Source organism: Ascaphus truei, chromosome 6 (assembly GCF_040206685.1).
Source record: "Ascaphus truei isolate aAscTru1 chromosome 6, aAscTru1.hap1, whole genome shotgun sequence".
Taxonomy (NCBI): domain Eukaryota; kingdom Metazoa; phylum Chordata; class Amphibia; order Anura; family Ascaphidae; genus Ascaphus; species Ascaphus truei.
The window spans coordinates 128,918,844-128,946,393 of record NC_134488.1 but is presented as its reverse complement, the minus strand read 5'-3'; the positions used below and the strand labels follow the sequence as shown (position 1 = coordinate 128,946,393).

Below are 27,550 nucleotides of genomic sequence, written 5' to 3'. Positions count from 1 at the left end.
CTGTGTTACATGCTGCCGTGTTATATGCTGACGTGTTATATGCTGCTGTGTTATATGCTGCTGCTGAGTTATATGCTGCTGTGTTACATGCTGCCGTGTTATATGCTGACGTGTTATATGCTGTTGCTGAGTTATATGCTGCTGTGTTACATGCTGCCGTGTTATATGCTGACGTGTTATATACTGCTGTGTTATACTGTATGCTGCTGCTGAGTTATATGCTGCTGTGTAATATGCTGCCGTGTTATATGCTGCTGTGTAAGATGCTGCTGAGTTATATGCTGCCGTGCAATATGCTGCTGTGTAATATGATGCTGTATAATATGCTGCTGTGTGATATGATGCGGCTGTGTAATGTGCTGCCGTGTGATATGCTATCGTGTGATATGCTGTCGTGTGATATGCTGTCGTGTGATATGCTGCCGTGTGATATGCTGCCGTATGATATGCTGCCGTGTAATATGCTGCCGTGTGCTATGCTGCCGTGTGATATGCTGCCGTGTAAGATGCGGCTTTGTAATATGCTGCCTTGTTATATGCTGCCGTGTAATATGCTGCCGTGTGATATGCTGCCGTGTAATATGCTGCAGTGTGATATGCTGCTGTGTGATATGCTGCTGTGTAATATGCTGCCGTGTTATATGCTGCCGTGTTATATGCTATTGCTGAGTTATATGCTGCCGTGTAATATGCTGCTGTGTGATATGTTGCCGTGTAATATGCTGCCGTGTGATATGCTGTTGCTGAGTTATATGCTGCCGTGTTATATGCTGTTGCTGAGTTATATGCTGCCGTGTAATATGCTGCTGTGTGATATGCTGCCATGTAATATGCTGCTGTGTGATATGCTGCCGTGTAATATGCTGCCGTTTGATATGCTGCCGTGTAATATGCTGCAGTGTGATATGCTGCTGTGTGATATGCTGCTGTGTAATATGCTGCCGTGTTATATGCTGTTGCTGAGTTATATGCTGCCGTGTAATATGCTGCCGTGTAATATGCTGCTGTGTTATATGCTGCCGTGTTATATGCTGACGTGTTATATACTGCTGTGTTATATGCTGCTGCTGAGTTATATGCTGCTGTGTTACATGCTGCCGTGTTATATGCTGATGTGTTATATGCTGCCGTGTTATATGCTGCCGTGTTATATGCTGTTGCTGAGTTATATGCTGCCGTGCAATATGCTGCTGTGTAAGATGCTGCTGAGTTATTTGCTGCTGTGTAATATAATGAGGTGTAATATGATGCTGTGTGATATGATGCGGCTGTGTGATGTGCTGCTGTGTAATGTGCTGCCGTGTGATATGCTGTCGTGTGATATGCTGCCGTGTGATATGCTGCCGTGGGATATGCTGCCGTGGGATATGCTGCCGTGCAATATGCTGCCGTGTTATAAATTGCTGTGTTATAAGCTGCCATGTGATATGCTGCCGTGTGATATGCTGCCGTGTAATATGCTGCCGTGTGATATGCGGCTTTGTAATATGCTGCCTTGTTATATGCTGCCGTGTAATATGCTGCCGTATGATATGCTGCCGTGTGATATGCTGCCGTGTAATATGCTGCCGTGTGATATGCTGCCGTGTGATATGCTGACGTGTAAGATGTGGCTGTGTAATATGATGCTGCTGTGTGATATGCTGCCTTGTTATATGCTGCTGTGTTATATGCTGCCGTGTGATATGCTGCCGTGTGATATGCTGCCGTGTGATATGCTGCCGTGTGATATGCTGCCGTGTTATATGCTGCCGTGTTATATGCTGCCGTGTTATATGCTGTGTGTAATATGCTGCTGTGTGATATGTTGCAGTGCAATATGCTGCTGTGTGATATGCTGCCGTGTTATATGCTGTGTGTAATATGCTGCTGTGTAATATGCTGCCGTGTTATATGCTGTGTGTAATATGCTGCTGTGTTATATGCTGTGTGTAATATGCTGCTGTGTTATATGCTGCGGTGTGATATGCTGCGGTGTGATATGCTGCGGTGTGATATGCTGCTGTGTAATATGCTGCTGTGTAATATGCTGCCGTGTAATATGCTGCTGTGTGATGTGCTGCTGTGTGATATGCTGCGGTGTTATATGCTGCTGTGTAATATGTTGCAGTGTAATATGCTGCTGTGTTATATGCTGCTGTGTTATATGCTGCTGTGTAATATGCTGCTGTGTTATATGCTGCTGTGTAATATGCTGCTGTAATATGCTGCTGTGTGATATGCTGATGTGTTATATGCTGATGTGTTCTATGCTGATGTGTAATATGCTGCTGTAATATGCTGCTGTGTGATATGCTGATGTGTTATATGCTGCTGTGTTATATGCTGATGTGTAATATGCTGCTATGTGATATGCTGCTGGGCTATATGCTGCTGTGTGATATGCTGCTATGTGATATGCTGCTGTGTGATATGCTGTGTGATATTCTGCTGTGTGATATGCTGCCGTGTGATATGCTGCTGTGTGATATGCTGCCGTTTAATATGCTGCCGTGTAATATGCTGCTGTAATATGCTGCTGTTTTCAGGTTTCTATCCAGGGTCGATCTGCCAGCAATGGAGCTTTACTTTCCCAACCAGAATCCAAGCATTGCGAGGCTCCTGTGTGGAGATCCCCTGCTCATTTACTCATCCTAAGAATACTGCAGCGTTCAATCTGATTTGGTACGTGTATGATAGGACGTATTACATCGAGGTTTTCAACAGCAAGAAGAGCTCAACAGAAAATGGCCGCACATCTCTGGTGAGAAATGCAGTAAACAGCTGCACTCTGAGGATAAACGGAGTGACACAAGGAGATAACAGTCATTATTATACAGGAATAAGTACAACAATAAACTCATATGACATCACTGGAAAAACTATTCTACTTACGGTCACAGGTAAATCTTTCTTCTTCATACAGTACAGTACATCTTCAAAGTAATATAGCACAAGTTGAAGGTATTAGGTCCTTAAATAATCTTGAAAATGGTAGCACAATATCTGCAACCTACTGTATAGACAAGTTCTGAAGAAGAGTCCGGGATAATTTGAAAGTGGGTACTGTATGCTTACAGTAATCCTCTATTAACATGGTATTTGTCATTTTGAAAACTTTCATATGTCTTCCCTTTCCCCACAGAAAATGGCGAATTAATAAGTTATACTGTTTATAAAACTATTTCTTATTTGTAGTGTAAATAGATAATAAAACCATTCAACCTATATTAAATATTTGATAGAATCCTCTTTCTTTGAGATATGTACTGTAATAGCCCCAAATAACATAAAGTGGAGTTAGAGATATACAGTGTCACATACTGATGTCCCATTCCTCTAAGCCCACAAAATAACATCATATCATCTTAACACTACTTGTTACTCTCAGAGTAACACCACTTTTATATTTGTACATTATTTATAAAGGAAATTAATTTATTTAGAAAGACTGAGCACAGGTCCACAAATTTTGTAAGTTTCTCTCATTACAGTGTGGGACAGATCCATGCAACGTACAGTATGTGGGCGGAAGACAGAACTGTTTATAGTTAAAATAAGCTAATAACATACAAAACTGCTAACATTCCTAAAAAAAAATATCTACACTAGTCTAAAATATAAAATCTCAAAATACTGTATTCTCCCCAGATTTTCCAACTGAGCCATCACTTAGAGGTCCTGGCATAATGAAGGAAGGAGAACCTGTCATTGTCACATGCTCTGCAGAACACACCTGTGCCTCTAGTCCTCCTTCTTTCCAATGGAACAAGGCTGCTCAAAGTATCAAGGAACATCACATGGACCTCGGTGGAGGACAGTGGAGAGCTATGTCAGAGCTAACTTATGATCCTAAATCCCTCCATCATCGATCCCAACTTCAGTGCACAGTTACATACCCAAATGAAAAAAGACACCAGAAAACAGCCATGTTGAACATTCAATGTATGTATTTACATTTAAGGTAGAAATTCAACAAATTAAATTTGTACAAGAGAGGATTGAAATGTAATAGGGAAGCTACCCGTCTTTCTGATGTATAGGCCCCTGGATAATGCTGATCCAATTGTGAGATTTTACATGAATATATTTACCTTTAAATCAAGATGATTTGGGATAAAATGATCCCAGTTTTTCTTTTAAAAATAGATAATCTTACTATTCAGTTGGATCCTTCCTTCCATCAATTGCCGGTGTTTTGACATTCTTGCAAAACACCTAGATGTAATGGACATTGCAGCATTAGGGCCTTAAAAGTTTTATTATCCGAAGCAAGATACAGTAAGTTCACAAAATCAAGTCACAGTGTTTCATACTCAGTATATACAGGTGCCGATGAGTATTCTAAAACTTGCCTTAAACTTAAACTTGCCTTGGAAAATCTGGGGCTATCACCAACAAGACCCGGTACATGCTGGGTACATGCATGGTACATGCTGGGTACATGCTGAGTATATGCTGGGTACATGCTGGGTACATTCTGCAACATTTCAGTAACATTTCTGCAGAGACAAATGGCCTATCGGATTAACACAGCAGGGGTCACTGGCAGTCCCATTCAGTTTGAATGGGACTGTCAAGGACCCCCGCTATTAATCCGATGGGCCATTAGTCTGTCTGCAGAAATGTCACTGAAATGTCACAGCATGTACCAAGCATGTACCCAGCATGTACCCAGCATGTACCCAGCATGTACCCAGCATGTACCTGGGTCTTGTTGGTGATTGCCCCAGATTTGTTTTAGAGTACTCGTCGGCACTACAGTACAGTACATACATACATTGTAATAGATACGTCAGTTGCAGACAGGATATTAAGCAATGGAAGATTTCCCACGAACTGCGTGTGGTTTTATTGGTATTGCATCTTTTCTGGCCACATAACTGAAGCCGTCTTTATTTACATAACTCTATATCTGCCTCAGGGAGATGTGAACACTCTTACCAGAAAATCCCTTACCAGCTAAAGAGTACTGTATATTGTTCTGAGCTTATTGCAGCTTAAGTCTAATCAGATATCAATAAAAGAGTCTGTCAAATATGGTTATCAATGATTAGGGCAACATTTTCACTGATGTTGAAAATAGTTGTAGTAGTGTGTGATGTTTGGTCTCAAACACTAATTAACGAGCATACACTAATACTCCATAAAATAGCTTAACAATCAGAGTGAAAACATCATTCATTGTGAACTACTATTACAATCATGAGTATCATCAAAAGTAATGCAAACCATAATAAAATGTGCATTGTATGTACTGTATGTAAAAAGACTTCATACTGTACATAAAATGCATGATTTGTTTAAAATTCTATTTGGTGCATCAGATCATGTTCAATACCTGGTTGGATGCGTGGATATCTCTGTTTAGTCAGTAAATGATTTTTTTGTATTTATTTCTTTTTTGTTTATTTTTGGTGTGCTACTGGCAACGGTTCATTAAATGACTGATAAATACAATTTAAATTAAAATAAAAAGATGTTTTGAGCTCTACTGCTCACGCCTGTAGCTTATCCGGATATTAGCATATCTCCCAGTTATCTCAGGTGCTCCTTTATGTACACTAGGAGCCTTGAACTAGCAACCAGGAAGTGGAAGTGGTCAGCTTCTTAAGGAAGCCAAGGGGAGGTGGTTAAAAGTGTGAGCAGTGAGAAGCAAAGCTCAGAATACTATGCGGTGACAGGGGTGCTTCCCAGAAGCTGGTTTAGCTCACACTACTAGAGCTGCTGCCCAGAATAGCAGAGGTCATAGATTCTGATCATGTTGAGCCTGAAACCATTACCCCCTTCCTTACAACGGGCCTTAGGCTTGTCTATATAATTCTTATGGAAATAATTTTAGGAATTTTGGGGTCTGAGTCATTTACAGTAAATATATTTTGTATATCCCAAGAGCATATCTAAAGTGTTTTCTTTTTGAGCTCAAGTGTCTCTCCATATGTTATTTGGAGGGAGAATTGAGGGGATATACTGTATATAACGTTTGAGAAACTGCTAAAAACAGGTCCCTCTCTCCATCCCAAAAAATTGAGTGTGATGCTCAACACTGGATTAAACATTAATATATTTATACTTAAATAGAACAACAAATGAAAAATGGTGAACAGTCAAATCAATATTGACTAAAATAAATCTAGTGATAGAAAGTGAACAACATAATAAACAGTGATATTATATTGGTGCAAATATTAGTGACCATATAATAATATGTGATAGAACAATTAATAAAAAATATACTCCTCCAATCGAAAACCCCGAAACAGGATATGTCTCAATATCCTCCACAAATGATATCCACAGAAAGTTGGGGAGCGAAGGATGGGTCGCCTTAGGAGAGAAAGGATCAACATAGGGCAATATTGCAGGGTTCAGTGTAGATCTTGTGACGGGTCTCTTAGAAGATTATACTCACAAACAAAGATTAAAATCAGGCATATTTAAACTGTGGCAAACGTGGGTAGGACTCCACCTGCTCCAGTAGGGCTCAAGGAGAGAAAGAAAGACTGGAATAGTGCTGATAATACTTATATAAATGATTTACTGCATAAAACAAAATCCCCTGCATTCAAGGCTTACATCAGGGTTGACAATCAAAAGCAATATGAACAAATTGAATAAGCAGCCGTAACTCCTGTGTGTATGGTGAGTCGCGTTCTTACCACACTGCGGAACTCCGCCCCTTCCGATCACATCACTTCCGGGATCCCGATGACGCGGACAGTGCAGATGGTGCCTCTCTCAGGCACTTGTCCCACACTCCGAGTCTCCTACTGTGGCAAGTGTTGGATTCAACGCGTTTCACTCTGGTTCGCTTGTCAGGCGTCAATAAACCCCCACCCACTCCTACACTTCTAAATGTACCCTGTCTAATCAAATGCTAATTGATTAAACATGTACCATAGAGGTGGGACCAGCGACAGCAATCATGCAGGAAAATATAACAGAAAATCCTATCTCTGCCTTAGTAAGCCGAATACATCTTGTTATTGAAAAATGTGCAACATCTATATAAAAATATACACACAGTGAATGTTGCAGAGACCTCAACACAGATCAAACAGCACTTTAATACAATATAATAAAAAATGTATACACATAAATACACATAGACACATACGAAACCGTAATTTATAATTTTAAAATTAATCAGTATATCTGCAATGTATTATTACAGTCCCTAATGTTGTCATACATCCACAACACGGAAGTCATAGATCACATGTGGGGACAATCTAGTCAAGATTAGCTCTATATCACCCCATACTGTATATATGATGATCAGATAGCCTTAAATGAAGAGAGAGGAGATAACACGAGAGAAGTGAAACATAATTAGAACAGAATATTAACATTGTTGATAATCATGTAATAAATTGTTATACTACACCTGTGTGCTTGCTCTAATTTTAAATTGCATCATGCATATTATATATGACTTAATCTATTACGTTTACTTAGATATTTCTGTCATTATAAAAAATACATGTTATATGTATAAGATAAATATATATGTAAAAAAAAAAAAATAATAAAAAAAATATATATATATACATGTCCTCAATCATTAGAGGTACTTCACTAAATTCAAAAATGTCTAAGTTAGCATAGATTCTTAGTGTTAAATTCTAACATTGGTTGTATAGTTTCGAGGTGGCACTAAGAGCATATTTTTATTTAACAGATATTATTATACAACAGTTTTGAGTCTAATAGAGGGAAATATTAAACATATTAAATGAGGAGAGATGAGTATGTGGATGCATTCTCCAAATACAGTTCATACTGAATCCATCAATATTATAATCTTACTGCTGCGGCCAAGTTTATTCGAGCATTTGCCCGTTCTTGGCCGCAGCAGTAGCCTGGCGCGCGCCCGAGGGTGACGGGCTCGCGCCGAAGCAGCGGAAGAGCGCCCTCCGATCGGGGCGCTCTCCCTACCGCTGCCGGGTCCGCCGGGTCCCCCGGAACCCCCTGCCGCCGTCCCGCGATCGCGGGACACCAGGGCTCCCTCGGGGAGCCCTGGATGCGCGTGCAGGGGGCGCAGGCTCCCGAAGACGCGTGACCGCGCATCTATGACGCGCGGCACGCCGAGGGGCGGCCACTAGCAAGCCGGGAAATCTCCCGGCTTGCGGTACCGGCCACACTTTAATAAAGTGTGTCGGTAGTGTAATTCAACCTATATCTCTTAAAGTGGGTCTATTTTTTGTCTAGAAGAAATCAATACCCAGAGCTGGCAGACCCATATTTGGATCCCATCCATGGGTCTCAGAGGGACGGGAGAAACAGAACAAAAGAGAATCCCAGAAGCTGGTGTGCTGAAATAGCTGATGAACACATAGAAATGAATCCCCATTGTTAGGACAAGAATACCCCCAGCTCAAAATTGGCATTAAGTCCATTAGGGACTAGGGTCTTTATCTGATGGATACAAAAAGTTTCACGTTTGATCAGTTCATTACCTCTATCACCGCCTCTCCAACAGGGTGCTACATGTTCTATTGCTGTGAATTTAAGTCCCCTTGGGTCTGCCTGGTGATATGTCATAAACTGTTTAGCAACAATGACCAAAACGTGAAATTGTGTTATCTCCTCTCTCTTCATTTAAGGCTATCTAATCATCATACTGTATATATGGGGTGATATAGAGCTAATTTTGGCTAGGTTGTCCCCACATGTGATCTATGTGTTCCGTGTTGTGGATGTATGACCACATTGGGGACTGTAATCGTACTGTACATTGCAGATATACTGATTAATTTTAAAATGATAAATTACGGTTTCGAATAGTTCGTATTATTTCGTAAATATTTAGTATTTCGGTTATTGACTCGTGACGAAGCGAACCAGAGTGAATCCTGTTGTGTCCAACACTTGCCATAGTAGGAGACGCTGGGCATGGGATCAGACCCTAAGAGAGGCGCCATCTGCACCCTCCGCATCATTGGGATCCCAGAAGTGATATGATCGGAAGGAGTCCGCAATGTGGTGAGAACGCGAATCACCATACAGTACACACAGGAGTTACAGCGGCTTATTCAATTGTGTTCATATAGCTTTTAACTGTCAACCCTGATGTAAGCCTTGAATTCAGGGGGGTTTTGTTTTATGCCGTAAATCATTTATATACGTATTATCTGCACTATAGCGGTCTATCTCTCTTTCTCTCCTTGAGCCCTACTGGAGCTGGTGGAGTCCTACCCACATTTCCAACAGTTTGAATATGCCTGATTTTAATCTTTGTTTGTGAGTATAATCTTCTAAGAGTCCAGTCACAAAATCTACACTGAACCCTGCAATATTGCCCTATGTTGTTCTTTTCTCTCCTATGGTGACACATCCTTCTCTCCCCTACTTTCTGTGGATACCCTCTCTCCACCCCCCTCATATTTCAGAAGTTCAGAATCCATAAATGAATTTGGATTTTTAAAAATACAAAACCCTCTGTGGATTTTCAGTGATAAAACAAACACACAATCTGACTCTTTGAGACAGATTAGCAAACTCCTTTAATCTGTTGGTAATCTGTAGCAGATTCACATTTTTGCAAACATATTGCACATCTCTAAGTTTGATATGTAGACTCTGTAAAAGCTTACAAAATAGTAGAGTAATGCTGCACTCCACAAATAGCAAAATAAATAATAAATACTTGTGCTCCTGGTTCATGAATCTCTGGGTGGTACTCCAATATCTGATAGGAAGGAAAAAACCTGGGCACTGCGGATTTCTGCTTAGAAAATGTATTGTGAATCAGTGATGTGTTGACAACATTGACTCTGTAAAGCTGCAGTCCCATCTGCTAAATATTCTGTTCCATTTTTTTCTTTTCCACAGCACTGTACACTTCAAACCGGTAATATAGTGGTGTTCCTCTGAGCTGTAATTGACTATTTTTAGTTCTGGGGATGCCCCGGTTCCCAAGATACTGTACTTACCGGTTTACTTGGGAAACAAAATGGATGTCAAATCTCATTTGTGCCACTGGCCGATAGGATGACAAACATCTTTGTTTGCAGCTTGATATTGAATGTCCCATTAACCAGTAATTTACAAGTACAGTAAGTATCTTGGGAAACGTGGTAAAAATAGTGCAAATCAGCTCTGGAGGAATCCCTGATGTACATGCTGTAATAGAAAAAATAAATGTTTCGGCTGAATGATATGTCATTGCACTTATCAATCCCGACACAAGAGTGCACCAAAGGTAACACAAAACCAAATTGCTAAACATCACCACTTCTGGGAGTGACCCGTAACTCTCTGAACATAATGTTGTAGTTGCCTTGTCTGCATTCTGCTCCCTACCAAATCAGAATAGTTAACAGTGGTATATTAAGATAGAGCCGCATATTTCACATAAAAGAAAACATTTTCCTCTCAACAGATCCACCAAAGAACACAACAGTTCTTGTTAGTGGAGGGCAACCAGTAAAGGAGGGAGATGATGTGATGTTATCATGTTCCAGTCACTCCAACCCTGACATAGATACCTATAAATGGTACAAGGGAAAGCAAAAGACTGAGCTCCCAGACCAAGGCCGGGAGATTACTGTGAGGAACGTGAGCTGGGACATGGATCTGTATTACTGCACTGCACACAATGCTCTGGGAACAGGGGAATCTGCTGCAATGGAGATACCTGTGGAATGTATGTAAGAAAGTATTATGGCATTATATTCTACCTTGATCATTTCAGATACTTCACATTTTGTGAGCCGGTCATTTCCTACATGAGGATGATTTAGTGCAGGACCGATAATAATAATAATAATATGTTTTTGTATAGTGCTGCTAGTTTTACGTAGTGCTTTACAGGGACATTTTGCAGGCACAGGTCCCTGCCCCCTGGAGCTTACAATCTATGTTTTTGGTGCCTGAGTCACAGGGAGATAAATTAACTTGATCAAGATCACAAGGAGCTGACACCTGGAATTGAACCAGGTTCCCCTGCCTCAAACGCGGTGCCAGTCATTGTCTTTACTCACTGAGCCGCTGCTTCTCCCACTAATAATACATTGTTTAACAGCAATATTTTATAAAGTTCATAAAATGATGCATATAATAATAATATGACTGAAATTAAGTAAGTTAATAAACTAATGACACATGTTGTTGGCAGTAAAGGGGTCTGTGGTTCAGTGATTAAAAGCACCGTTGATCTTGAAGGAACAAGGTTGCCTGTGTCTTTATGCCTGTGCCACATACTTGCCGTTTGATCATGGACACATCACCAGTGGGAGTTTTTCATTGAAGTGCGGGAGTGCAGATCATGCACTAAGGTTCAGAAACAGCCATTCAAAGTATGTGGGAGTTTCTGCATGGGAGTGCACATCTGCCACTGCTGCACTTTAACAGAATAACTTCTGCCTCTCCTCAGCCTTTCCAGCAGTAAACTAGGATCTGCTGTAAATCTCAGTGTTAAAAGCAATAAGAAGTATCATTGGGAAGCTGGAATAAAATTACAAAATGGGCCTTGCCAATCATACACCAATAATAGCACAATATTAACTTTTTTGATCATAAAAATGTATCATTTTATGAACTTTATAACATATTGTTGTTAAACAATGTATGGATGTAATGTATATATTTATTTATATAGCACCATCTACAGTATGTACATTGCGCTACAAAGAAGTAATACAAGTGACAAAATATAGCACATAATGGGAATAAGTGCTTGGGTCATAACAGTTACATTAGAAGAAAGGAGTCCCAGCTCCGAAGAGCTTAAGTGGTGCGTATGAAGAACGTACAGAGACAGTAGGAGGGCGTTCTGCAATATATGAGGTGTACAGTACCATCCAGCGGAGCTACTAATATGCTTTGTTAAGGAGATCAGTTTTAAGATGGATCTTAAAGGTGGATAGAGAGGGTGCTAGTCGGTATTGAGGGGAAGGGCATTCCAGAGGTGTGGGGCAGTCATTGAGACAGGTTTAAGGCGGGAGAGGGCTTTAGAATCAATTACATGAATAGATTGTACATATTGTTCCACATTTTCAGTAGTTACCAAAAAAAGTACCAGTTTAATTAAAGGAATGAAGTTTTAACCGGTTTAACCCATTTTTTGTTAATCTCACATAATTATTGTGAGTCCTGCAGCTCGGATTGAAGCATTTTGTGCAGTGAAAAACTGTATAAAACACAATGAACAGAACAGTGAAGTTAATATCGCGCTAGGATTGGCGCATGTACATCCCAAGGAGATGCTGCCCACCACTTTGCTTGCTCCCGTTCTGGTTTAGTGTGGCGGGCACGGCTAAAGACGAATAAAGGTCAATGTGTATATGATTCACACCCCCCCCCTCCCACAATTTTCTATAAAAAAAATTTTACCCAATTTTATTCCAGTTTTAAAGTATAAAAAATAAATAACAAAAAATGTCTCAATTTTTTTTTTTTTAATTAAAAGCGAAAATGCGTAATACTAATTATACAGTATGGGATTGGTAAGCAGAAATATGAGATATAAATTGTGATATTTATTCTCTTTAAAGCAGCAGCAAAGGCTGCATGATATCTTTATTTCTAACAGTATTTGGACAGAAGGATCACCGGAGCTGAACCTCAGTGTTTTTAGTTCCAGGGACTCACGAGTTCCCAACATATTTACCAGAGCAGTTACTGGTTTCTGTGCTCCCTCCAGGGGAAACAAAATGGCTATCGAATCTAATTGGTCCCACCAGCCAATAGGAAGTTGTAATGTCATTGTTTGCGGCTTACTACTGGACAGCCAATGAAATTCCCTCAGAAAACACTGGTAACTAGATCCGTGGATGGGGAGCGGAGCAAAAGATTGCGCGGTTCTCCTCCGGAGGAACCCCCAGTTACTCATAACACTGGGATAAAAAATATTTGAATTTAGATGGGATTGCCATCATAAAAGTCACTATAGTGTTAAAAAGGTAGCATGAAAGGAAAAAGAAATTGCTGTGGAAGTGACCCATACCTCTGAGCATCTTGTTTTAGTTGCCTTGTCTGCATTCTGTTTCCTAACAAGTCGAGGAAGGTCCATCGTAGTCAACAGTGGCATATTATGATAAAGCCTCATAGTTCCTATAAAATAATATATTCTTTTCTCAACAGATCCACCAAAGAACACAACCGTTCTTGTTAATGGAGGACAACCAATAAAGGAGGGAGATGATGTGACTTTATCATGTTCCAGTTACTCCAACCCTGACATAGATACCTATAAATGGTACAAGGGAAAGCAAAAGACTGAGCTCCCAGACCAAGGCCGGGAGATTACTGTGAGGAACGTGAGATGGGGCATGGATCTGTATTACTGCACTGCACACAATGCTCTGGGAACAGGGGAATCTGCTCCATTGGAGATACCTGTGGAATGTATGTAAGAAAGTATTATTGGTTTATATTCTGCCTTGATCATTTCAGATCCTTCACATTTTGTGGGCCGGTAATTTTCTACATGTGGGTGATTGAACGCTGACCTGATAATATATCTTAAATTCAGTAAATTAAATCACCATAAGTGTTGCTGGGAGAGTCTGGGGTCAAATTACTGTGCATGGCTGTTCCTGATCGGCACTATTGTACCTTAATGAATAACTTTCTGTTCCTCTTTTTGACTGTACAGAATATATACGTCCAAATAAGATGTACTGCAAATCTCAGTGTTAAATGCAACAAGTAGAATAATTGGGACGTGGAACTGAAATAACTTACAAAATGAGCTTTGCCAGGAAATTACTTGATCACAGCGCTAACTGATTATTCTCTCTAAAAACGCACCATGTTACAGAACTTTGTAACATTTTTCCGTGTAAAACAATGAAAGGGGTAGACTTTGCCACACTTGAAATATGAAATATGACAAAAACAAATATGTTTATCTTATGCTATTATGTTTGCAACAATGTTTAGAAAGCAAATAAATATCATCCAGGGAGGTTAAAATAGGGGGGTGTACCTCTGCCTCCTTCCCTCTCTATGTAGTACCTTTGGCTACTTACTAATAAATCAATACTAACATGCAAGAGCTCTTTTAAGATTAATAACCACTGGGGGCTGCTGCATATTCATCTTTTTAAGCGCTCTTGCACGTTAGTATGTTTTGTGTGCACTCATTTTTAATTTTGTGTTGAAAAATGATTTGTTCACTCTATAAAATGTATACTCGTCACTATTAATGGCGCAAGCAACTTTACTGTATAAGTACTTCTGCACTTTAGCATTTCCGTTTGCACATAACATGATTTCTTTATTTTTTTGTTCTTCTGTATTCTGCTGTGTTTGTATATTTTATTACACCGTATAATAATGATTTGTAACTGGTGGCAATCTTTCTCCTTTACATATTACCTGTATATATAAGGTCAATCTATCACATTTATTTGGGACAGCGATTTTCAGTGATCCATGAAAATACAGTATATGCTGTTACAGTATGTGTATATATATATAGATGTTACAGATGTGTTCTTGTAGTTTCTTGGCATCATACTGTAACTTGTGATTATTCATAGACGTGGTTGTTTAAGTTTAGCCAACTTTGTGAATTTCAGTCTTTGTTTTTTTCCCCAAAAGTTTGCAACACCTTCACCCAATAGTCAATGGCTGTTCCATGTCCAATTGCCTTTTCAATGCCGGAGGATCAATCTTGGCACTTCCGTGTCATGTGATCACTCTACCAGTGATCGCGTGATGTGGCCGAGCGCCGGATGCAGGCGACAGAAAAATAGCATTTCCCATTACATACATAGTAAGTCTTAGGCCTCATCCGGCGTGGTGTTGAGCGGGTGCGCGCTCACGCTAGACATGTTGCGACAATGCACGTGGCCTGCGTGAGCGGGCGGGCGCGCCTGCTCAGCTCTCAGCTACTTGCCGAGCAGTCAAAATTGATTTTGCTGCCCGCAAGCGCGTCACGTGAGTGGTTCACCCAATGAGGGCGAACCAGCTCCGTGACGTCGTTGCCGCGCCACCAGATGCGCGCGCACCTGGCCGGCCAGGAAAAGCACGGCCGAGCAGGGTGCAGCGCTGGAGCACCAGCACGCACCAGCACGCCTGTTTCCACCCTGGATGAGGCCTTAAGAGCACGGGAAAGGTTAATTTCAATTACTTTCCTTTCAAAATTTTATAAATAAAGTTGGAGGCAGCTATTTCACCATTTTAAAAAGGCACAATAAAGAATTTTGAGCAATTTGAGCCGTTTTTCTTGAACTTTTGATGCCAAAAGTTTCATAAAATGTTTACACTTTCGTAAAAGTTTTTGGAAAGTTTGATTGGACCCGCGGGGAAGCGAATCTCTGTCTTTTTGCCCATGTTGCCCGGGCGCCCTTGTGATGCTCCTTTTCTATCATTTTGTTATCGATAATGCTACCTTTTCGTCTGTTCCACGTGCGTAACCGTATCATTGAAAGCAAATGGACAGTGTTTAATACTGTCACTCAGTGCCAAAAACATCCTCTTACAATTAATATAAAGTGATGTACTAACGCTGATCTCTGTTTTCTTTACCACAGGGGATGAGGACACGTTCCTTTTAGTCGTGGTCCTGGGAAGTTTGAGTGGAGTTATTTTACTCCTTGTACTGCTGATTGGCCTCTACTTTTATATCAGGTACTTTTAGCAAATGCATAAATAATTTAGTAAAATAGGACCGTCCACTGAGGTATCATTCAGAAAACACAAGGGAATCCGCTTGTAAGCTTCCATTAAAGAATGTATTCATTATCTGACAATACTCAACAAGAATAATCAATGATGTTTAGCCATAAACACAATCTCCTTGTCATACAGTGAACAAATGGATTTCCTCATTAAACTGCCATAATGTTCATTAAACTGCATTATTGCTTGGATACTCCCAATTACTTTCATAGTAGTTTCCATGCGAAAGTGCCCTTGTCATCAGTTTAATGATTTACCCCCATATCTCTGTTAAAGAAAAATGTCTAAATCTAAAAATCCTAATCTTCTATATTTCTAATGTATTGACAATTATTTGTTCATGAACTTGGTTTTAAACCTTGATCTATAAGTTTACCATTGTGTGCATCCTATTTCTTGCTGCACTTTACCCCCTAACTGTATTCTTCTACAGTATGTCTATTTACACCTCATTTTTACCCAGCCTTCCAGGAATATCCCACATAACCTGAACATATCTCAGGTCCCCCTGTAATTCCCACAATGGTGTCAGCGGATACACATTCAGTAGTTTAAAGACGCAGTAGGTGCCTGTAACTTTAAAATCAAGAGATACTGACACAGGGGAGATTTTTACATACACCGAAGCGAGCGATCACTGATAAAAAAAAACATTTACGTGTAAGGGTGATGTCACACTTCTGGGTGTATTAAACTACAGTACTCCCATACATTGGTATGGAACGGGTGTCCTCCCTAAGTACGTACACATGCACTAGAACTGAGTTTTCTTTGTGAGTAGCGCGTTACAAAAAGTTTGAAATAAATTCTTGGGTTACTAATAACATCACTCATTTCCGAGCTAGTTATTTTCCTATTACAATAGGACAAACATGCATTTAGCCTAAAACATTGGTGTATCAATTAAAATCCTTAGAGATTCTACCTGCTCTTCCCATCATCTTCAAAAACTCTCCCAAATGTGATCCAAAAAGTAGACAGTCGAGAAAAACAGTCATACAAAAAAATTGGGAAACTCTGAAAGATGACACTTCATACTGAATACGGCACAATAACAAAAAAATCGCACAACAAAGAATACTGTAAATATGGGTCTGACACCTTGCGGAGGTTCCTCAATGTTTCGGGGAAACCATTTCCTCAGAGGAATTCTTCCTTTAAAAATACAAGTTTATTTTATTTTTAATTTTATTGTTTGTTGTGAGGTGTTTTTTTTCTTCTAATCCCATGTATTGTGCAGTATACAGTGTAGACTCTACCTTATGAGTTCATCATCGCTCCTTTGTTTGCATGGATATTGTATCACCCCATCTCTCATGTTTTCATCTTCCATTACCAGCTGGCACCCTGCAGGTTTCTCTCCGTGCTTCATTTCAAACAAGTGAGGTTTTTCATGAAACCTGGGAGAAAACTATTGCCACAAACAGCACCGTATTTACCATAGAAAAGGAATACCATTCAAAGCCGTAGGCGTTTTTCTTTTAATAAAACCGGTGCAATTCTTTGCACGTTCCACTTCTGCATACATAGCCTTACCCCCTTGGTGGGCATATTTCCTTAATCTTTTGTATTCCCCGGTCTGTTTGTCCTTGTGTGTTTGTTTGTGTTTTATGTAGTTTGTTTATTTGTTGTCACCTAGGTAATATTGTTAATTCAACACACATTTCACCATCTCATTTCCACTTATCCGGGTGAGCGCAGCAGTATATCTTTATTCTTTTATATATATATATATATATATATATATATATATAAATATATATATAAATATATATATATATACACATACACATTTATACAAATTCTCGCCATTTTGCTGAAAGAGTGTGGGATTTTCTGTAAAATGTAAATGTATGTCTCTGTGCCTTATTTATATGCTGTAAGGTTGGACACTTTCACTTGCATTTTAGTTTTGTTCTAAAAAGTGTTATTGCTTTAGTTTTGCAAAAACTCAATTTGGTTGTTTTTTTGGATGTGTTACCAAATTATAGAAAAAAAAATCAAAACATGCAGTACAATGCTAAAGTACTGGAGTAATATAAGGCCTAAACATGCTTAAAATAAGTATGCATTCATAAAAACAAGTAAGAAAAGTAAACCATACAACCAAAAAACTTAAGATAATGAAACAATATATGGTGAAAAACCCCTAACGATTGGCACCTGGTCTGTGTTCTGTTTGGGTTCTAAATCTTTTTTGTGTTTCGTTTTTTTAGATCTTAAGGGTTTTGGATTTGGAAAGTTAGGTTCTGCTTCTGTGGGTTCTGATTTCACACACTCAGTGTTTCCCAAATCGATATCTATGATATTTGTAGAAAATAATGTTTTTTGAAGAGGGCACTTTTCTCACCAGAATATACATTTAAAAAAAAAAAATAATACTAAGGTTTGATTAATTTTTTAGAATGTTGACAACAAAATGTTAAGAGCGGCAGTAGTCCAAAATTCACCGGTTTGTGTGATTGGCACAAAAGCTTTGCATGTTTCTAGTTGGGATATGTTATGAGATTTTGCTCTAGCACTGCCATTCAATGATATGGAAACTCTGCAGCTTGCTGAAGGGCTCAATGAGGGGTGACACTGGTTTGAATGGAGAATACACACTTCAATGGAAGTCAACTTACTAAAAATCTAGTCCTTTAGTTATCATATATACAGGTGTCATATCTAGCTAATTGGTCAGTGCTGAAGTTCCTGTTGAGGCTTTATACCATAACAATATGAATATGATTGTGCTATATTACAAGCCTTTGTCTTGTTGTGTAACTTTCAGAAGGAGAAAGTATCAAAAATCAGCACCCCCAGCTTCACCAATCCATGGAACCATTGCTACAGGGATTCCTGTGAGTGCTCATACCAAATCCAATGTTTATACTACTGCACTATTAGTCTTACAGTGTTTCTCAACTGGAGTGTCATGGTACCCTGATGTGTCTCGATACTCTGTCAAGGTTGCCGTGCCCCCCCGAGGAAACACTGCCTGCTCAGCTGGCATGTCCCAGGATGCCTGGAAAAAGGGAGTTTGCAATCTGCCTTTTCTCTCTTTCCTCTCTCAGCTCAGCACAGGGGAGAGAGAGAGGAAAGGCAGGACTCACCTGCTGAGCAGTTGACCTGATTTAGGGGTGTGAAAGGGAAGAAAGGAGAGGGCTTTGTTTGGGTAGCAGGGTGTAATGGCTTTTTTTTGTGGGGATGGGGGGAGGTGAGGGCTGTGTGTGATAAAGGGGAGGGGAGTGAGGACTTTGTGTGTGGATGGGGGGAGGTGAGAACTGTGTGTTGGGATGGGGGGAGGTGCAGGCTTTGTGGGAAGAGAAGGGGAGTGATGGCTTTGTGTGGGGAAGGGGGAAGGGAGAAGTGATGGCATTGTGTGGGGAAAGGGGAAGGGAGAAGTGAGGGCTTTGTGTTGGGATGGGAGAGGTGAGGACTTTGTGTGATAAAGGGAAGGGGAGTGAGGGCATTGTGTGGGGAAAGGGGAAGGGAGACACGAGGGCTTTGTGTGGGGATGGGGGGTGATGAGGGCTTTGTGAGAGGAAGGAAGGGAGAGGTGGAGGCTTTGTGTGGGGATGGGGGTGATGAGGGCTTTGTGAGAGGAAGGAAGGGAGAGGTGGAGGCTGTGTGGGGATGGGGGGAGGTGAGGGCTTTGTGTGCGGAAGGGGGAAGGGACAGGTGGGGACTTTGTGTGAGGATGGGGGGAGGTGAGAGCTTTGTGGGAGGAAGGGAGAGGTGTGGGCTTTGTGTGGGGTTGGGGAGGTGAGGGCTTTGTAGGAGGAGGGAAGGGAGACGTGAGGGCATGTATTGGGATGGGGGGAGGTGAGGGCTTTGTATGGGGAAGGGGAGAGGTGAGGGCTTTGTATGGGGATGGGGGAGGTGAGGGCTTTGTAAGGGGATGGGGAGAGTTTAGGTCTTTGTTTGATAAAGGGGAGGGGAGTGACAGCTTTGTTTGAGGAGTGTAGGAAGCTGAATGCTTGGTGTGAGGAGAGAGCGAGTTATAAGCTTTATGTGGGTATTGGTGTGGGGTTACTTTGTGTGTGGGAAGGTATGTGGTTTGAGTAAGAGAAGGGAACGTGAGTTGTGTGTGTGTGTGTGTTTCTCTTAATCATCAGCTTTCCTAGTCCTAAAAACAGAAGCATAAATAATAGTCAATATGTCTCAAAGCCAACCAACCATGCACCAAAATACCTTATTTCATCGTTCAAGAAAAGAGTATTCCCATCTTCAGGAAAGCATTATATCTAAAATCTGTTTATTACTCAGTTTTACCAAAGATCCATGCACGATAGCGCTGTCGGAATCTTCGGAAATGATCTGCTCTGATTCCAATGATGTTGTCCTTCTCCATACAGAATATGACAAAGCAAGAGAACATACAGATGGAAGAACACCTGTATGCTAACCTGCAGCAGAAGAGACATTACAATCACGTATCAGATCCGAACTCCATCATACCAAGGTGAGTTCTGTGACTGTATACAGCAATAGCTTGATTTTCAATCATGTCTATTCACATGATCTGTGTATGTATGTATGTATCAAGCACTAAAACAACAAAACAGGCCGACAAAGGGCCTGGGAAAGGGAGGGATAGATGGGCGGTGGCCAGTAAAGGGGAGGGTTCTTTTCTCTTGCACATGGGAAGGGAGGGACAGATGGGGATGGCAGACAGAAAATGGGAGGGCCCTTCTTGCCTGTAGAGAGTGAACTGTATGGTTGCCGGCAGGGGGGTCGGGCCCAGGACAGCAGTACTCACTGTCCCCCCCCTGTTGTTGGCCCTGCATGAGGGTGGCTACTGCAATCACTGGGGGCCATAGCTTTCAATTATGATCATCATCATCTTCAGTCATTGTCAATCTATGCTGGTGTTAACACAGTTTCTCCCCCTCTCTGAAAGATGTACTACTGGTTACTGCTGTTTGTGGTGCGGTGATACCAGTGAGAGTCCAGGAGAGCTGAATGGTTTGCGGTGGTGTGGGGAACATGACAGGCTTTTGATGATCTTGATGTTCAACTCAGGGTGTCAGCGCCTCCAGCTTCAGTGGGCTCCAGTTTTCCCAGAGACAGTCCCCACCAAAGCAGATTTCTTTCACACCCCTGCCCAATAGACTGTAGACTCAGGCAGAGGTATAGAGAAAGGGAGGCTTTATTTGGCAGTCACTGCAGATAGTATACAGAAGATGCAGATTGATGACATAGGGTCCCATCTGGATGGTGCTGGGTTCTCTGTTAGTTTTGAGGCCTCTCTGATCTCTCTTGGCTCAGTCAGCCCAGGAGGGACTGACTGGCCTGGCTCACTCCCATCGAGAAGGAGCAGAAATCAGACGTCTCACCCCTAGGAGGCGAAGACCTGGACTCACTACAATTTAGCACTTCCTCTCTGAAACTCCAGAAGGGGAGGGCACAAGGTCTGTACCATGATTGGCTGCACAGGGACCCTGAGTCACCACCACTTCAGTCACTCAGAGAGTCAGCATGAGGGGGGTCAATGCCCACAGGATAGCCTATCACAGCCTGTAGCTACTAAGGCTTGCGTGGCAGGGGGTAGAGAGGCAGTCTTTCAGTTACAGCGGTGGCAAGTCTCTCTTCGTCCTGCTGCTCCAACAAATCTTCTAATTTCTTCCTCCCATCTTACCTTTGGCTGTCTTGGTCTTTTTATACCCCATGAAATGCAGCGGAGTACCATCTTTGTCCAACAATGGTCACTTCTTCTTGCAATAAAATCGTCCAACTGTCATTTAATTTTTTTTAACATTTTTGAGTTGCCTGTATACACACCTTAGATACTTGGTAAATAACCTAATTTATGTAAATTGTATTTAAATTAGTTCGATTTGCATATTTCCCAGGTATCTCAGGTGTGTATCTCCCCATGCAGTGTTGTGACGCTAAGCCTATGCTAATGGGCTCTATCACGGATGTTGTTTTGCATTTAGTTAGCTTGAAAGGATACGTGTTAACCTCATGAAAAATACCATCTGTTACTGGTTTAGGTAATGTGATGTTTATGGGCCAGATTTAAAAGAGCTTAATTTATCACAGCGAACAGTGTGTGATACATTTAACACCATAATCGCTAATCAGCATGCAAATGAGCATGTTTCTTCTAATTACATATGCAAGAGCCTTACATTGAGAATGCAAGTTAATGCAAATAAAAAATATTGCTAATTATGTAATAACGTGCTACTCCGTAAACACTGATACCTAAAGATACCGGGCTACCACCAAACAATATCACCAATGTGTATCACCTGCTGGTGTTAGGCTGGTCTTGCCTATCTACAGTATATAGTATGATGGCCAAACAGACAAGATAAGACTAGCCAACCTAGAATGGATGATAAAAATACATCAAATATCAATGCTGAACTTAATATATTAACCCCTTCGCAACTCAAGTGGCCAGCTAGTCATCTTCAAACCATGACTAATAGTTGGACGCTTGAGTTTCTAAAGGCTTGCACACATGGACACTATACTTTCTGTGTCTTATCTGTAGGGTGTTTAATGTTGTATGTTAACCCATTTGATGCCAGAAGGCCTTTCTTTGCAATGCATTAGTAGTTTGAGGCTTCAAAGGGGCTTTTTAATTTTCTGCCATAGGGTTTTGTTAAAAAACCTTTTCCACAACCCTATGGTAGAAAGTGGGATATCTCCAACTCCCACACCCCCTCCCATCGTACACACAATTATGTGGCTAGCGCCGATTCGTTCTATGAGTTAACGCTTATTTGTATCGTTAGTGTTATTTAATACGGAACTACTGATTTTTCGGTCCATGCAAATCAGATTAAATATTGCAACTGACAAAAGTAAATACGGCAAATAAAAATTAATATTGCTGTCGCAATATTTTATAATGCACATTTATATGTTTAGTAAATATTAGTGGGAAATAACTTGTTACTTAGAGCCAGATCCCCAGAGGTCTGTTAACACAGTGCTAATAAAGGGTGCGTTATTTTTACTGAGATTAACACATATTCACAAACCTAATTACATGCAAATACCGCAGCTGTTGTGTATCTCATTAGAATAGGCTCAATGCAATGTTAAGTTAGTACTACTTGCGTTCGCTTCAGATAATTAGCGTGAGAACACGCGGAGAGAGACCTGCGCTCAAAAGCAGCACACCTGAGATACGTGAAAAAAATGCTAATTGGGATATGCAAAGTATATTTAAATAATTAAAATTGGTATATTTCTCAGGTATCTTAGGTGTGCTCCTTTTGGTGCACACAACTCTCCGTGTTGTACAAAGGTGTGTTTTTGGAGGCATATAAGTCACTTGAGCTTTAATCAAACAGGGCTCTCTCCCTCGTCCTCTCCAGCCAAACTGCTATTTCAGGGTCCTGATGGGAGTAACACCTCCTGTAGATCATACATAACTAACGCATCGTTAAATCCCTGCGTTAACGGCCTTTGGATACGCATTGATACTTAGCTTTATTGTGCTATGAAGATTCACATGAACACTCAATGAGGTGCTACCGTAGGTAAGAGCCTCATTAATTCCACAGCAGACCTCTGTGGATCTGGCTTACACAAGGTTTGTATTAAGACAAAGGTAGATTGTTTAGTGCTGCTCACTTTAAATGCCACACATTGTAGGTAGAATTGGTATCATAATTAGTTCAGGGTCAATTGTACATGTGAACAGTAGGCGGCAGTATATATACATGTCTATATAGTTTTTTTCCAATCACTTTCAGTATACGTAACCAGTTTTCCTCAATGTAACAGGTCTAGATATAAGATATCAGGGAACCTGTCCCAGTTCACAACGCTTAAACTCGTCAAGCATTAATTATTTGGTACTTCACACATTTTCTAAATGTTGATGTGAAGGCTATTTTTGTTGATTATAAAAATGTAAAAATGAGCACTGCGCTACGTAACTGAAGGTCGGGCACAGATCTCGCTGCTGTTCATCCTAATCCTGCCATTTCCCTGCACACTAGCCCATAATCAGCATCTCCGCAGATGGACAGCCTGGTCTTGTTTCACCCATTTGCCTTATATTTATAACATTGTTGTTGCAGGTTTTCTCCGAATGGAGACAGACTTCCCCTCAGAGGAGACACACAAGACACACTTTATAGCAGCCCTGAGGTAAGCAGCGTTTCTGGGGCCCTCTTAGGATGCAGTTCCCCTTGTGATCCAGACATGAAATTGGGAGTCAATATAAGAAGTACGAATCCATACGACACATTCCGTGCTGGAAGACACCTTATAGCTTGTTCACTTGTGAGATATTTACTGAGACATCAGGTGGTTTAAGGCATGACACTACAAACTATCCAAACCGTGCAAAAAAGGCTTTTTTCTAAGAGGCGTTCTCATTCCATCGGAAAAAAAACAAATCTAATTTTTTTTCAAAGCAGCCTGAAATACCGCTTTTGGGAGGAGGAGGACTTCCTAACTTAATAGTATCTCAAGAGGTTGTGGATTCTGATCCTGTTGGGTCTGATCCTGGTACCCCCTCCATCACAAGGGCCATAGATTGGTTTTAAGGATGTATTTTATTATGTGTTATGCATTTAAATATACTTTGTATAGACAATAGCATATCTCTCAGGTATGTTCATTTTTAAGAATAGACATCTCTCGCTAATTTATTTGGAGGGAGGTTTGAGGGCAGATATATACAACTGGAGACAAGTTAGGATGCCGGTTAGGATGCCGTTCACCCTCCATCCCCCTCTCACTTCCCTCTCCCTCCCCCTCATACAATCCAGGCAATTTGATACTTTTTTATTTATAAAGAAGAAGCGAGTTGTAATAGAGAATAGCGTATTTTCTCACATTTCATTATGCTTCTTGTGAACATGCCAAAACGTACGATTCGGCAATGACAACTTCGGAGCTACTAGAATAAGCCCCGTAGTCTTCAGTAGATCATAACAATTATTAATCAAACTAATGCACATAATACTAATGATAACTAAATTCAACCAAATTATCCAAGACGAATCACCATACCAGGGGCATTCCATAAATATCTTCCTCTAAAACAAACAAATACAACAATAAGTATGTCATATATATATGATATTTTTATTATATATATATATATGATATTTTTATTATATATATATGATATTTTTATTATATATATATATGATATTTTTATTTTATATATATATATATATATATATATATATATATATAGATATATATATATATATATATCTATATATATATATATATATATATATATATAAAAAATAAAAATATCATATATATATAATAAAAATATCATATATATATATAATAAAAATATCATATATATATATATGAACAACACAGAAACAAGCCTGCAACAGACTAAATATAAAGAAACCAAAATCAGTAGAATCGCCTATAAAAAAATAATAACAATATGATACTGACGGTGCTGGGGATTGGGCTTGTTTCTATTTGTGTGTATATATATATATATATATATATATATATATATATATATATATATATATATATATTACACTAAAGAATGTCCTTATTGAAAAGTGTTTAAAGTGAACCAAAAGGAAGATGCATTTGTTTCTTTCTTTTCCTGTTCATAGAGCAGACCACAGGATGATCCAGACGAGATCGAATATTCATCAATCCGACACTCTCAGCAACTCCAACCCAAGCGAGGCACGCAGCTCCTGGACCCCACAGAACACGCAGAATATGCCGCTGTGAGACATTAGGCGGACGGCTGCAGATCCTGCCTGGCAGGGTCATAGGGAATTCGTATCAAGGCCAGCTGAAGTCTGCCCATTTTGAAGAAGCTCTTCACAATTCACTAGAAGCGTCCCTTAGGTGCAGCAATATCTGTTTTACCTTTCAACATCTACAGTATATTAAATTACACTAGAGTTTCTAAAACATTTCAATTAGGGGCCACTTCAGTGCTAAGTATGGTTTGGAGACCACCACACTTACACACTTAAGGGGTATTTATTATAGTCTCCTGGCTGCAAAACTGGGCAAATCAAATACAAAACAATTTTACAAGATTTATAAAAGGCTTTCAATGGGATTCCTTTTCTTAGCTAAACATTGTGCTGTTTTTAGCATGGGTTTTGCCTCCGTTTTGCATTAGAGAGAATCTCTTGGCTCTGTTCACCCGCATATTTATGTATACAGATGGAACATGTTACATTGTTCTCCCCCATAACACCGCAATGTGCCAATATAGCTAATAATATCATGGTTTCCAAGGGGTCAATGGCAGTGATGATATGGACTATCACAATACATATCAACATATCACAGCAGTGAACAATAAAGCCAGCGACATCTGTATATAAATGGTATAACATGCATGAAAACAATACTGGTACAATATTTACAAAATCAGCCTTGTAGTAGAGATACAATATGCTCAGACTAAAACAGAGAGCTGCTTTTATGTGAATTTGGGAAAGCTGTAGGGACCCCCATTATAGATTACAGTAACCACCAGGGATACAGGGACTACAGTTTGAGAACCATCGCGAGGCAACTACTATATACCCCATACTGCTTTTGTATCTGTTTTTACTTATACTCTTTTAAATCTCACCTTTATGTTAGAAGTTATTTTCTAAGCTACAGCTTCAAAGTCAGAGAACCAGGGTTTGTTGGAAATAATCCTTGCCAATGATAAGGAGTCCTTCCCAAAACCAACACATTGGGAGATTCTGAAAAAAAGAAAGGATGTTGGTTTAGGATGAAGGTTGGTGCAAGTATTAGAATGTTATATAGTGCTGGTGTTTGGGATAGCACAGGGTACCAGATGGTGAACACCAGAATCCAGCATTGGGGGGGGGGGGGGGAATGAGATTGAGGGGAATATTCTTTAATCTGCAACAATTTCTGTGTGAAAAGGGCTGTGATCTGCATATCACAGTACTTTTCGCACGTGTGTCCATTCTGTGCACAAACGGCTTTTTCTTACAGTAATGGTTCTGGTAGTAGAATTCTGTGCGGTATGCAAGTGTGTCAGACTCGCGACATTACACACTCACCACCTATTTATTAAGTTGCACAATTGCATGGTATAGCGCCCGGCAAGTAACAGCCACTAACCTCGCCTCACTGATGTAGGCAAAGGAGGGTTGGGAAAAGAGAGAGAGAATGACAGGGAGAATATTTAAAAAAATAGGGCAAAAATGCCAGATTTGTATCCTACCAAATTGCATCTTGTGTTCAGGCTATTTGGCATTGGGAATATCATAGTTTAATTAAATGACCCCTGAGTTGCATGTACTGTATCAGGATAATTCATTTTGCTCCAATTTTTCCATCATCGAATGTATGAGACATTTTGGGGTCTATACTGTATATACTGAATGTGGTCTGCGATTACGCATTTTAAGCATTTGAGTAATAAAATAGCATTTTTTTCAGTCTGAAATGCGACATATTTATTAAGAGTATTTAAACTCTTATAGAATTTGGCTCATGATGCATGCCTACTACTGCAGTCAGTGATGACGTGACGAGACGAGTATTGCTTTGGATGGTGGTGAGCTGAGTAATGTGATGAACATCGTTGCATGGTTGCGATGAGCACTGTTGCAGTCCCCTATCTGGGAAGAGTATCCTTGTACTTTCGCCTTGTGAATGGACACGGTCCCCAATTTTCTTATGACCACCCCAAAAAATGCCAGCCACACGCTGCCCAGCACATAGATTTTCACCGTCTCCCTGTTGGATTTTCCGGCTGAACATTTATTAGACATGAGGGATCAGTTCATGAATGGTCTCCATGGTGTTGTGTTGATGTGTCCAACATGCAGAGTAAGAAGAAGAAAAGCCACCATTAAATGCCATTCAACCTGCATGTGTTTAGTTAATTGCTCTACTGGGAAGTAATATAATTATCTAACTGATAATGACCATGACATTTTTTATATTTCCTCAAAAAAACACTGCAAATAATATGGTGCAATATCGAGCAATACTACAGAGC

General features: G+C 40.2%; 1 protein-coding gene across 3 annotated transcripts in view; it reads left to right on the top strand.

Moving 5' to 3' along the window:
• LOC142497894 (B-cell receptor CD22-like) overlaps window positions 1-26,984 on the top strand; it is a 35,473-nt gene extending 8,489 nt beyond the window's left edge. For 2 of the 3 annotated variants that reach the window (XM_075606302.1, XM_075606301.1), the window contains 9 exons: window positions 2,529-2,882; window positions 3,631-3,924; window positions 10,364-10,627; window positions 13,066-13,329; window positions 15,465-15,561; window positions 18,386-18,455; window positions 19,953-20,059; window positions 23,646-23,715; window positions 25,170-26,984. In XM_075606302.1, the coding sequence (XP_075462417.1) occupies window positions 2,529-2,882; window positions 3,631-3,924; window positions 10,364-10,627; window positions 13,066-13,329; window positions 15,465-15,561; window positions 18,386-18,455; window positions 19,953-20,059; window positions 23,646-23,715; window positions 25,170-25,301 (1,652 nt within the window). In that variant the 3' untranslated portion in view covers window positions 25,302-26,984. The remainder of the gene's footprint in view (window positions 1-2,528; window positions 2,883-3,630; window positions 3,925-10,363; window positions 10,628-13,065; window positions 13,330-15,464; window positions 15,562-18,385; window positions 18,456-19,952; window positions 20,060-23,645; window positions 23,716-25,169) is intronic. The other variant, XM_075606303.1, reaches the window with a different exon arrangement.
• Window positions 26,985-27,550: the final 566 nt, after the last annotated feature.